Source organism: Peromyscus leucopus, chromosome 5, assembly GCF_004664715.2.
Source record: "Peromyscus leucopus breed LL Stock chromosome 5, UCI_PerLeu_2.1, whole genome shotgun sequence".
Lineage (NCBI taxonomy): Eukaryota > Metazoa > Chordata > Mammalia > Rodentia > Cricetidae > Peromyscus > Peromyscus leucopus.
In genome coordinates, this window is record NC_051067.1 from 51,386,753 (window position 1) to 51,400,542 (window position 13,790).

The window sequence follows — 13,790 nt, forward strand, 5'->3', positions numbered from 1 at the left end:
TTAGGTCTGTGACTCACAGCTTGCCACTGAGCACAGGCAGGTGAAAGGCCCACAGCCTCCTACCCAGGCCTTGGTTACCTCTACGATCATCTTGACTGTAGGCAATGTTGTTGCAATGTTCTGTGGATGTGGAGGTCGCACGGTGATTGGCACGCAGCCTGCATACAGGCAACCATAAAACGCAGCAATAAGGTCTATTCCTACACAAGAAGAAAGCAGAAACACTCTCATGAAGCCAATCACATTGCTTAATGACCACCACTGTTCTTTCTCAGTGAAAGTTCTAGTCTGGGAAAAGTCAGACAGTTAAGGAAATAGGCCTTTAATGAACTCCCTCCTCCTCTGTGCCTTTTGGAAAGTCTCAGGAATTACTTTCTTGTGGCTTGTTCTTTAAGACACAAGATGCTGAGACAGCTTAGATGTTTCATTTATATGTCACTTCTCTGGATAACTATTCAATGGTACGATTATGTCTAGGCACTGAAAACTTTACAACTACTAATAATATGAACTACCTTAGTAGCTTAATCAAATGTAGATATAAAAGTTTGGGTAGGTATTGCTTTAAGTCTCTAAAGCAGTGTTAACATGTAGCTTAGGCCCTGTGAGTGGGAATAACTAGAGGCAAATGAGTCTGGTGAGAATCTAAACAGATAGAGAACATACTAGGCAGTAATCCAGCAACTCTGCAAGCTTAGTTGGGGGCAGCAAAGCGCCTCCTCCCATAGATGTCCTTGCTACCTCTTGGAGTCAGGTCTGATCCTACTGTTTTACCTGGAGGGTAGACTAATGCGACATGGTCTCCATCCTGCAGGTGGCCCCTTTCCATCAGCATCACAGCTATCTTCTCTGCACGCTTGTGAAGTTGAACACACGTCAAGGAGTTGGCTATTGTTCCCTGAGCATCATAAGAAGAGGTGGTTAGGGAGATCTTCACCATAACAGATTATGCATCATATAATCCATTTACACAAAATTCTAAGGTCAATGAGTTTTGATATAGTCATAGTTTTTTTGTTTGTTTGTTTGTTTTTGTTTTTTCGAGACAGGGTTTCTCTGTGTAGTTTTGGTGCCTGTCCTAGATCTCACTCTGTAGCCCACGCTGGCCTTGAACTCACAGAGATCCGCCTGCCTCTACCTCCCGAGTGCTGGGATTAATGGCATGCGCCACCACCGCCTGGCCTTGATACAGTCATAGTTTTGAACCATAATTATAATGGTCATATTTATAATGTTTTCATCATTTTATCCTACTATATCAAAAGAAAACTGACAGTCCCTCCTCAAAAGCCAACAACTGTCAATAGCTCTCTAGGTAGTTTAAGTACATGTTCATGTAGATTTTTTAAAATATGTTAAAACAAAAAGAAAAGATCTTTAGGCTAAAAATACCTTGAAAAAGGCTTACTAGGAAACATTAGTACAGGATAGGAACTGAGAAATACCAAAAGGTGTGTCATTCATTATTTCCATTGTGAAGAAAGAATGAATAAATTATAACTGGGCATGCAGGTATATGCCTACAGTCCCAGCACTTGGGAAACTGAGGCAGGGGGATCCAGAGTTAGAGACCAGTCTAGATTATTCAGCAACTTTGAAAACATCCTGTACTGCTTGTAGTAACCTGTCTCAAAATAAATAAGTGTGTTTGTATGTGTGTGTGTGTGGGGGGGGGCAGGTAAACCCTCTTCCATAAATTACATTCGACCAATTAAAAAAAATTCCTGATACAATGTATAGTTCATTTGCATCAATCACAACTGTAAAGACTACTGTCTACAGCTACTCTAAAATAGGCCCTTTCAAAGCATTTGACAATTCTGACTAGCAGTTTATGGGGTGAGAAAGACTAGGGAAGCTGAAAGTGAAAAGTGATCATGAACAATCTCAGGCTAAGTGTATCATATTAAAGTAAGTAGTTTGAAAGAAGGATGCTGGAGCTTGCGGGACTCATAGGAAAACAGTGAGCTTTAAGACTAGGTACTGAAACTCACAAAAGAAAGATATGTATGAAAGCAAGATCCTAAAGGAGCTGATAGAAGGAGCTACCATGTGGAAAACTGTTGTATGGACCAAATGTCCCATGTCATAAACACACATGTGGATGGGAGCGCAAGAGAATATTTTATGATGCATTAAGATACATACACCAGTACCTCATATTTAGCAAAAACATGCACAGTGAGCCCTATGAGGCCAAGTTGTTGTCTGATAACTGACACAAGGAAAGTCAGGGTAAGTGTGGAACCACCCAGGTCAGCCAAATCAGTCTTCAGACATCCACTGATGCTGTGACCAGTGTTTTAGATAGAAGAGATGCTTGGCTTGCAGGTCTCTAAATTGATCCTTCTCCTCCCACACATTTTTCTTTGCATCACAGGAAAATTAAAATAAGAAAACAAAAACTGGTGTGTAAAGTAAACTGGTGAGAAAGAAAGCAGAATGCAGCAAAGATGCTGAGTAGGAGCAGGTGTAAGTGTATGAGATGGCATGAGTCTAAGAAATACAGACAAAAAGTTATAATTTGGTGCCTTCAAGATTAAGCATTTCTCTGAGCATTTATTCATGGACATGTCTGTCAGCATGAGTCAAAACACACATCTAACTGGACTTAAGGCTAATTGAGCTCTTCAAAGGGGCTATGGGGAAAAATGAACAGCATAGCTGATGGTAAGTCTCCTCATCAAACCCATTCCTGACATTGGAATATGGCAGTTTCTTTATAAGGAAAAGCAGCCTACCTATGGTCATACACAGGGGATGAGCCTCATGGCATACTGGCAATATGTTTCGGGAGAGAGCTCACAGAATTAGTGTGTTCATATGTTCCTATTGAGAACATCTACCTGTTATGGGGGAGTCCCTTACCATCCTACTGTTATGCTATGCCTATCTCTACCTAAGATAACTACAATTTCTCTAATCAATTTTCTTCCACTATCAGAGGAGCTAAAGTGGATCCCTACTATAGTTTGGATGTGGTGTGAGTTTTCTCCAAAGTACAATGGATTAAAATTTAATCCCAGTGTGAAATATTAAGACACTGGAAACTTATTAAGACTACGGTGTTTAGAGGTAAAGCTTTGGAGGCAGAAAGTAGGATTATTACATGATGTCATTAAAATGGAACCTCCATGGTTGAATCATGGTGGGTTTTTGACAAGAGGAAGAGACCAGCATACAGATATTCACAGTTCTATTCTCCTCCTGTCACATGACACTCTGTATTGCCTCAGGATTCTGTCAGCAAGAAAGCCATCATAAGATATGACCTCTCAAATTTGCATTCCCAGAACTGTAAGCCAACAAAGGCATTTTAAAATAAAATGAATCTGCTGAAGAGATTTTATTATAGCAACAAGAAGTGGACCAATACAACCACTTATCAATAACCTGTGTGGAAGACAAAGCCCACTATTTGCCCCCTCCCTTTCTGTGATTCTGAGATTTGAGAAGTTTGGATGACTCACAACCAGCAGTCAATAACTTCTTAGAAAATACACTTTAATTCTAATTCCTGAAAATTCATACCTACAGGCTTTTAATAAATTGTGAAGTTTAATCCACATGCTGTCTTTTATCTTTGATGAAGTTCTGAAACATTTTCCAAAATACTCTGCCATTTTCTGAGGCATAATAATAAAATAATTAACCTACCACACTCTGTGATAATGGCTCAGGAGAGAAATATACTTTATGGGAATTAGGATCTGGAGCCAAAATGTATAGAGACTTGAAATTCATCAGTATTTGTGGTGGTATTCTAATTGTACTGAAATGTGATTTTGATTGTATGTTAATAAATAAAGTTGCCCGGGGCTCAGAGCTATTAGAGCCATAGCAAGAGTGTGGCAGTGGTGGCACATGCCTTTAATCCCATAGATCTCTGTGTGTTCAGGGATACAGCCAGCATTGGAGACATATGCCTTTAAGACCTAGGGGGCTGTACATTCAGACAGAGACGAGGCAGTCATGTGTTTGGGTTTACAACCAATGAGAAGGCAGAACAACATACTATAAAAGAAACGAACAGACAGGATATAGCTCTCTTTCAGGAAGCTGGGACACCGCAGGCGGAAGGGTGAGATTTTAGCTCTGAGCTCTGACCTCTCGGCTTTCTCTTTTACATTGTTTCTGTGTTTCTTATTTAATAAGACGGTTGGTTACATCTACATCTGGTGCCCCACGTTGGGCGCCATTTGTAGCTAGAGTTTTCTGGCCTTGCCCACAGTCAGGACAAATCTTTGACACCCGCCAGTCCCACAGCTGCTCAGACCCAAACAAGTAAACACAGACACTTATATTGCTTACAAACTGTATGGCCATGGCAGGCTTCTTGCTAACTGTTCTTATAGCTTAAATTAATCCATTTCCATAAATCTATACCTTGCCACGTGGCTGGTGGCTTACAGGCGTCTTCACATGCTGCGGGTCATGGCGGCAGCTGGCAGTGTCTCTCTGCCTCAGCCTTCCGCTTCCCAGAATTCTCCTCTCTCCTTGTCCCACCTACTTCTTGCCTGGCCACTGGCCAATCAGTGTTTTATTTATTGACCAATCAGAGCAACAGATTTGACATACAGACCATCCCACAGCAAGTATTACCCTCAAGTCCCTTCAGAAGCTGCTAAATTGAAAAGAAGTGGATTATCATGTAGTAGGACTGGCATCATTTTTTGTTCCTTAGCTGGGGCTATGTGATGAGGTGATCACCAAATGGGTAATTCTCTTGCTTGGAAAGAACCACATTCTTTGAAGAAAAAACATGAAGAATAAACAGTCTTCACCTGAACATTGGAATCCTTCACTGGGCCACTAGAGATGTGATATGTGTTGAGACGCCTCTTTCCCTTATCTGAAGAGTAACTCATTTGTAGTCTTGCAGCATGAATGTCAATAATGTTATGAGATATTATTCTATTTCTTGCTTTTCCTCCTTCCCAGCTTGCAAGGTTGAATGTGACATGGCTCTACCATATAATGGGTATACAATGTGACACAAGCACACTGACACTTGCCCTTTAATAGTCTTGTGTGTTTGTGTTCATGTATGGGAGGGTACATGTTTGTGTTTATCCACATGGAATTAAGAGGGTAACCTTAGATGTAGTTTATCTATAAGGTGCTGTTCACCCCCACCTTTTTTGAGAAGAGGTCTCTCAGTGTCCTTGAACCCAGGGATCCACCTGTCTCTCCTTTCCCAAGGCTGGGATTATAAGCACTTCATCTTTTTTTGCCCTTGTATATCTCAGGACTTGAACTAATGTCCTCATGCTTACAAGGTAAGTATTTTACTGACTGAGCTCTTTCTTCAGCCACTCTTCAGTTAGGAGATTTTAATACAATCTTTTAATGCAAGAGAAATACTAACAGTTTACAGTGACATGTTTTGTTTTTCCAAGCACTACTTGTTAAGAACAGACATTCCAAATGAGTGTTTCCATGAAGCATTAGTCATTCAGCCTCAGGTAACAGCCATTATTTCCCAACATCCTCACCAACATTCATGGAAAAAAAATTATTTCTACTCTAAAATCACTGGATAAAAAGCAGATTTCTAGGTAAAGTTATTCAATCAAGTTAGAATTGTCTTCTAATATAATTGTGGGAGAGTTTTCATTAGCAGGATGATGATGCAGAGACATCCAGGGGTCAGGCTCCATTCTAAACACAACAAACTTCATTGCCACTGACTGTGAACTTGACACTGTTTTAAAATTTTATTTTAACAACTAAAACAATTAAGGAATGAAGTAAAAAGCCAAAGAAAACTCACGTTTTGAAATTATAAAGAAAATACTCCAAATAAAGAAACAAAACAAAACAAATTAAATGAGTTGGCTAGAGTTCCTGATAAAAACAAAAAAGGATATTCTGCATGTTTTGAGAGGTAAAGTTAATATGTATTATTTCAACCTTCAGTCTTGCATACCTCATACCTGATTACGACAATTGCCATGGAAGCAAGTACTTGAATAGATACCAAAGGCTACAATGAGAACTAACCTTTACACTCTGAAGTCATGTGTTTCAATCATCTTAAAATACCCATAACCCAAGAAAGAGAGTAAAAAAGAGTCAAATTCATAATTATTAAAAATACTTTGCACAACAAGGCAGCATGAGTTGTAGGAAGCACTGGAAAAGCTGCAGGTGACACATGATGCATGATGGTCCCCTAGACATAGCACAAGAAATTCGTTATGAAAACGAATTCCCATGTATCTTTGTATTCTTTTTAATGCTGCGTTTAGAAAACATGACTATATATGTGGCCTATGACGTTTTTCTGTTGGACTGAACAAGACAATGATTGAAGTGGAAATTGTACTGTAGTGACCATGAGCTACTGTTGCTGCTATGTCCCAGGTTGAGCACTTTTAAGTTGCTCCATATATATAGAGAGAGGATACAGCTGCTTGACTTTTAACCTTCTGAAGACACTGTAACCCTTCAGACATCTCAGAATAAAACTGCACACAGGTCATGGGAGAGTTAGGAATGGGTCACATATAAAAGGAGAAGGCACTGTTGGCCCATACTTTTTGCATGTTAAGCAAAAGTAAATTTATTCATGGTTTTGTCCTCTACAGCTAACTTTCTGTATCTAATATTCTGCTATTTTTGTTGAAATGACTTTAAAGTATGTGAGTTATTTTCTAGTAAACACTTTACCATAGATTCAATGTTTTTGCTACAGTAAATGACTATAATCGCAGAGCTCAAGGACCTGGATAATGTACACAAGGTCACACAGATTGGATGTCAAGCCTCGTACTCTAATGTCACTCCAAAGAGGTATCTGAAGTATCTTCCACATAGTTAGACACAAGCAGGACAATACAGTTTTCACTAGTCTGTCCATCAAGTTTGGATCTTCATGTCCACAAGAATCTACTTTCTCGTGAGCTTAGACTTAGATGTCCACAAAGTTTGAATACAGGTATTTATTCATCTTATCAAAATGGGAGCAAGGTATTAGGCAATGTTTAAATGGGTTGTTTAAAGTGATTCAGATCTAAATTGTTCTCTAAATGTTGACAGTTTGTACAGGATGCAATCACCATGGCAGTGCTAGGGAAGCTAAGGAAAAGGAGAAAGTTATACTCATCAAAAGATTTTAGAAGGTACCATGCCCAGGGAAAAGGAGGTAAGTTACAATTAAGACCATACATGCTAGACATCACTTGGGAGGCAATATTTGAAGAGAGAGAGCCATGGAAGAAGCTATGGACAAAGGAAAGTCAAGAGGAGCTTACAGGAAAAACACTATATGGAGAGAGCCAGGAGAATACAGGAAGAAGGAAGATTAAAGGGAAATGAAAGTATCACAGATGTGAAGGAAGATGAAAATGGACAGTTGTGTGAAGTAAGAGCAGTCATGTCTATATCTATAGGCTGAAGATGAATTCAGATAAAAAATAGAAGTCTGGGACCAGAGAGATGGCTCAGCAGGTAAAGGTACATGCTAATAAGACTGAAGATCTGAGTTTAATATCCAGGATCCACATGATAGAAAAAGAGAAAACTAATTCCCACAAGTTGTCCTCTGACTTCCAGAAGCATAATGTTTCACACATGCACCCATGCAAGTACACAGAAAAACAAATAAAAATGTAATGAAACTGAAATAAAGAAAAAAAGGGAAGGGGAAAGGGAGTCATTTTAGATGCATGGATATGTGGTCACTGAATTCTCAAAGTTCAGACTCTGACCAAATGGCCATATGCAGGAGGAGGACCATGGGCTGTGAACACAGGGTACCCCCTCAGAGGAGAGGCATGCCATTAAACATTTAGAGAACAGGGGGACAATAAGGAAATGCTCTTCCTTGTCTCCAATGACTCCCCCTGGATAAGGTCTTGAGCAGATGTAGTATATGATGATCCATCATGGCCAATGCCACAAAGGGTAATTTCAAGTTGAGAAGGACCTTTATGACAAAATAAGGTGAAAGATGTTCAAGCACATATATTCAGAGGGATGCAAATGACACATAAACACCCTGATAACTAGAAAGCAAAACTTTGATAATTAGGAATCCTAAACAGCTGCAGATTTACAGACTTGCAGATATCTGTACTCACCAAGAAGTCCTAGATCATGGTCTATTTATCAAGCTTTAGTTCCACAGTCTAAATAAAAGCCAAAAAACAAAACAAAACAAAAAAAAACAAAACAACAACAACAAAAAAAACTAGATCTTTGCATATAACTTTTATTGTTAATATTTCCTCCTATATTTAACTTCTAACTTCTAAGTGCTTTTAAGGATGAAGAGTTTGATTTCCTAATGTGAATTTAAATAGAAAATTTATAAAGTACAAATGGTTTTCAAACATTCCATAGAGCCTGCAACTAACACATATTTATACGTAAACAAAGTAGCTTGTAAAAAAGAATAAGAATATAACTATCTCTTATGACTGTATTAGTTCTCTACTGCAGATATCATTAACGCCTCAGTTTTGGGTGGGAAATATTGAGGAGGAAGTAAGAGTACTGAGTGTGCTTTTATTGCTTTGCTCTCTGCTTCTTGACTGCTGATGCAGTGTGATTTGCTGTCCTAAGCTCCAGACGCTGTGACTTTCTTCACAGTGGTGAACTGCAACCTCTGAGCAGAAATAAATCCTTTTCCCCATATGTTGGTTTTGTTAGAGTATTTTACCATAGAAACAGGAAAAAGAAGTCTTTGGGAGTAATATAAAGGAGGTGACCTCCCAGGAAAAAGTTCAGACTACTAAAAGAAGCAATTAGGAAATATGAGCTCTGGAGCTCTGGAGCCTACCCGACAATTGAGCAATGTGTAGAGCAGGTGGTCCGGGGTGGTCTGTGCTCTCCATTGTAAGACCTCTGAGAGGAACAGGAACTGGAATGACACAAGGATGTTAGAATCATGCCACTGGAGTCTGTACTAGGCAATATCAATATTTAAGCAAAAATAAATTGAGTAAGTACATGCTTTCCTCCATAGAAGCATAAGGACACATTCACATTTAAGAAAAAGTCAAACGAATATATCATCAACAGAATGAACAAATACTTGGCTTTTCCCCTGCAGCTACTTAGAATTCAATGCAACTCAGCCTGACTCAGCCTGATAGCTCCAAGGACTGCTATAGTACCCTTGGTTAGGCAAGTTCCATACAAGTCAGCCCAAGTAAGACGAGAGCTATCACCCTTATAGGTAAGATCAGCCAGAAGAGGCAATGTTGATTTCTGTGATGTTCAGAAAAAGAATATAATCTAGCTAACTTTAAAAAACTTCTATTAAATATGTGATTGTAGAATGCCAATTCTCTGGTGGTATTAAACTGCATTGCAAATTACATAAATTATTAAATGCATCTTATTGATTTAGTCTGTAATAAAAAGGACAGCCCCATTTCACATGAAGATACAGGAAATATATATATATATATATATTATATATATGTATATATCACCCTAACACCTTTTATTAATAGAAATGTACTAAATGAGGAGAGTGTGATGGTAAGTTCTTTTAATAAACAAATTGCTCTACATTATTACACTGGCAATATTTAAATAATTTTGTCACATTCCTTAATAGGCCATACTGAATGGGCCTACCTTTGGGCTGTGGGAAACAGGGAGTCCTAAGCATTGTCAGAAATGAAGTATGATAATGTGATTCAGAAATAGATAGGCAAGTTATGTGCTTTGCTGCATCAGTGAGGAGGAGCTAGATATTTGCTCTTTAAGCTGCAGTAAGGAGATTAACTGTTAAACCCCCAAAGACAAAAACTGTGCACCAAGGCCACCATGAGGCAGTGTGGGCTTGATATCAGGGCTGGCAGGGGATACTTAAAAACAAATAATGAAGATGAATGGCTTCCTAACATTTGCCTCAGTCCTGCCCATGTTGATGTTATCATTTCTTCATTTCTGTGCTATGATGAAATTTCCTAAAGCCTCATGTGCCCTGTGACATTCTCCCCTCTAAGACTATGAATCTCCACTGTGAAATGGGGTAGTATCATCAAAGATGGGAAATCAGTAATAGATATGGAACTGACATAGTAAGGACTCAGGATAGTCACTCTGTGATTCTAAAGTTAACACAGCTCTAGAGTCAAGGGAATAATGTGAGCTCTGACCTCGGTTCTCACCTTCCGGGCCTGGTCATTGTCCTCTATCTGACCCAGGTCTCTGCCACTAGCCTGGGCAATCCTCTTCCCAGACACCAGGTTTCCCACCATCACAGAGGCAGGGCCAATTTCTGGGAAAAAAGAGAAGAATAACCTTAAAACATAAGTGAAATTCTTTTCAACAGGACTCTTAGCCAATAAATAAATAATTAACCTAGGGAAGACATTTTGAAAGACCCAGCTTTGAATCGCTCTTATTTTAAAAGATAGCAAAGAAATCATTGATGTGTTTCTGATGGCCAAAATGAACAAACCTGAATGAGGTTACATAGGAGTGATATTTTCAACACATAGAGAACTCGTTAGCATTAACAACAGGTGATGATGCACATTCAGATGTGATTGTAAGAGTAGTACAGAGGATAATTACAGGATATAAAAACCAGGGTGCACTTCACTGAGAAAGACTTCTGGATTATACCTCTTCTTGTTTTCTGGTATTAGGACTTATAAAGAGGGTTGACTTAAACTAAGCAAATTATAACACATTTACCTCTTGGGATAGATTCAGAGAATACTCATGAAGGGACATGATAATCACTTATTCATAGATTTTACTGACCAGTGAGGTCTAAGATTTTCCATCAGGTCTACAATGAGCTGTAGAAGAGTAAACCCAAAAGCCACTATAAAATGAAAGTTTCTTTTTACTCCACTGTTACAAACTCAATGAACATTCTTTCTCTAGATTAAGGCAGCAGTTTGAAAGAGACACATCAGACATGTTTCTGATACCTTCACTTTTTCAATTATAAAAGAAGGGTGTTTCTTTTAAAAATATTTTGTGTAAAATTTTTTATTACATTTATTTACTTGTGCACATACAGTACATGCACTCATGCCATGTTATGAGTGTAGAGGCTAGAGCACAACTTGCTAGAGTCAGTTCTCTCCTTCCATCATGTGGGTCCTGGGGGAATCGAAATCAGGTTCAGGACTGGCATCAAGTACTTTACTCACTGAGCCATTTTGATGGTCCAGAAATTTCTTAACAAACTGTAGAAACTTTTTTTCACTGTTAGAAACCCTAACATGCTAATTACTCACATAGTTCATTAAATGCATACACACAAACCAAGGAATATATATTTAATAGGGAAAGGTTAGCCATCCTAGATCCCCCCTGTGTGTGAGTGAAATGGCAGAGGTAGAGGAGAAGGGAGAGGAAAAAGTTATTTAATAAAAGAATTTCAGTATAAAGACTGAGATGATGGATTGGTGGGTAAAGTGCTTGCTATGAGGTGTGAGTAGTGGAGTTCAACCCCCAAGAACCACTATCAAAAGCTAGGTGGCCCATCTGTAACCTCAGTGCACAGAAGGCAGATAAAGGGGCAGAGACAGCTTTGAACAAGCTGCCTAGACAGATTAGCTGAATCAACAAGCTCTGCATACAGCAAGAGCCCCTGCTTCCACCTATTAGGTGGAGAATGATTAAAGACATGTCACATCAAACCTTGAGCTTTCATAGACTGCACACACAAGTGTACCCATACATGTGAATGTGCATGCAAAACACACCACAAACAAACAGGAAAAAAATTGCAGCAAAAAGTAACCAAGGCAGCATAATCAATTTGTATTTAATTTCTGGTCTCATGAAATTTAAGTTGGCAACTGGTTAAGTCAAATTGCTACTTAAATGTCTGGTGTTTAAGTTCTATGTTTATCAATCAAGACACATGCATTTTTTACTATACACGAAGAGCTGAGAGTGTCTTGCAGCTTAACCAGGAGATCATGGGGCATATAAAATAAAAAGATAAGATTCACTTCAATGGATAAAAGTGGCAGAAAACAAGATATAGAATAGGCCAGTTACCATGGCAACCATAATGCCCATTATTCTGGCTTCCCCTTGAAAACCTTTTGGAATGCTGATTGAGATCATAAGGCACTCCAGTACCTGCTCATCCTTTAGCTGACTGTCCAAGTTGAGTACAGGGCCATTCAACCTTCTCTATAGACATGCAGTAGTCCATGCTGAATTTAGTTTGCCAGAAATACTCAGTTTGGAGAAAGTGGGGTGCTTTAAGGTGGGTTGAAATTGAGAGGAGATGAATCTGTGATAGACTTTGGGGATTCTAACTGCTGGTGCCTTTGGTATGAGGTTAGACTGTCTCAAATACTCAGCTTAAGCATTTACCAGTTTTCCCATAAGGTAACTGTGGGCAGACTAAATTTCTTTTCTTGGTTCTTCCCAAAGCACTATGAAAAAGAAATCTTTTTTCACATTTAACAAAACAACACTCAAATCTGGTAAAGTTCTGCTTGCTGGATGAATGGAGTGATGGCTGTGGGAGAAGTCCATTCATGAACTGCTTTATGCAAGAACATTAATCTCTCCTGGAGCTGAATCCTCACTCATTAGCCATTTACTTTCTACCTTTACTATTTGTTAATGATGTATCTTAATGTTCTCTCCTTGATGACTGAGGCTTGGCAAAGATCTCTCTAATAGCTAACTTGAAACCCTGCTTAACTGGTTTAAAGGTGACTCTATTATGAGTTTGAGAATTCAAGCTAGGGATGTGAACAGTATTTTGAAGAGACATAAGGGTCTGCGCAAAGCCTTACTTTGGATGCCTTTGATACCTGTGAACTCTTTCCTCACTAAGGTTTGCTTCTGCTTGTGTTCTCTAAAGGTGGAGTCTGGGACCTTATGCCACTTTCTCCTCAAATACAGTTAAGCACTTAGTTTTTCCAAATGATGCTTGGAGACTCCAAGTTTTGTTGTTGCATTTCTTTATAAAATCTCTTGGCAGAAACTTATGATAGTCCTCCTTGTTGAAGTGAGGTGGGGATATATGAAATTCTCTTATAGAGAATTGCTGTCCCATAATCTGAAAGTGTCAAATTGAGATACACCCTAAAAAGTGTGTACTTGAGATTCATGAATACTCTCCTATGTTTACATTCAGATTTGTGTATCTGCAAGCCAACAGGAATACCACCAGTATTCTTGAATTCCGACCAAACAATGCTTGACCAGTTGACACAAAGACAGTGTAAATCTCGTATTTGAGACACTAGCAAAACAATTCTGAAAGAGAAGCAACATCTTCCCCTTCTTGTGCTGGACCCTCTGCATGGGTCTGCTTAGTGTTCTTAGCTGTTCTGATGGAACATCCTGAGGTAAGCTGTAACTGTGGACTTGTGTCTATTCTGGTAACTGTTGAAGAATTATTGCTAGTTTCTACAATAGCTGAAAGGTCTTTCAACACTTCTGTGCTCAGATTTTTAATAACATTATATACTACTATTAATTGTACAGATAACTTGCCCATAAAAAATTTTTGTTGTCTATGAATCTGTACTTTAAGGGTTCTATTTGCAGCTCATAGCAAAATCTTTACTCATTTGGCTACAGTCAATGTTTGGTCTGTTTGCTAGTAGCATATCAGTTCAGAATAATTTTAAATATTTTTTCAAAAGGGGTCTTTGGAATCATCTACTTTAATTCCCTTGCAATATATATAGAAAATGAGGTCCCAAGGCAGTGTCCTCTAAAGCCATTACAGATCATCAGCAAATCTACAGAGTCATATACAAGTGAGTCATAGGGCCTCAGCTTAGTTGCTATTTGGTATTTGCTGAAAGGATGGGGAGTAAGGGAAGATAGAA

At 38.8% G+C, this 13,790-nt stretch overlaps 1 protein-coding gene across 4 annotated transcripts in view; it reads right to left on the reverse strand.

Annotated features, from left to right (window-relative positions):
• Dip2c (disco interacting protein 2 homolog C) overlaps nucleotides 1–13,790 on the reverse strand; it is a 408,405-nt gene that overhangs the window by 34,942 nt on the left and 359,673 nt on the right. For 2 of the 4 annotated variants that reach the window (XM_028859456.2, XM_028859474.2), the window contains 4 exons: nucleotides 10,119–10,240; nucleotides 8,786–8,866; nucleotides 775–898; nucleotides 79–200 (listed from right to left, as the gene is read on the reverse strand). In XM_028859456.2, coding sequence (XP_028715289.1) covers nucleotides 79–200; nucleotides 775–898; nucleotides 8,786–8,866; nucleotides 10,119–10,240 — 449 coding nt within the window. The remainder of the gene's footprint in view (nucleotides 1–78; nucleotides 201–774; nucleotides 899–8,785; nucleotides 8,867–10,118; nucleotides 10,241–13,790) is intronic. The other 2 variants (XM_028859459.2, XM_028859482.2) reach the window with 1 other exon arrangement.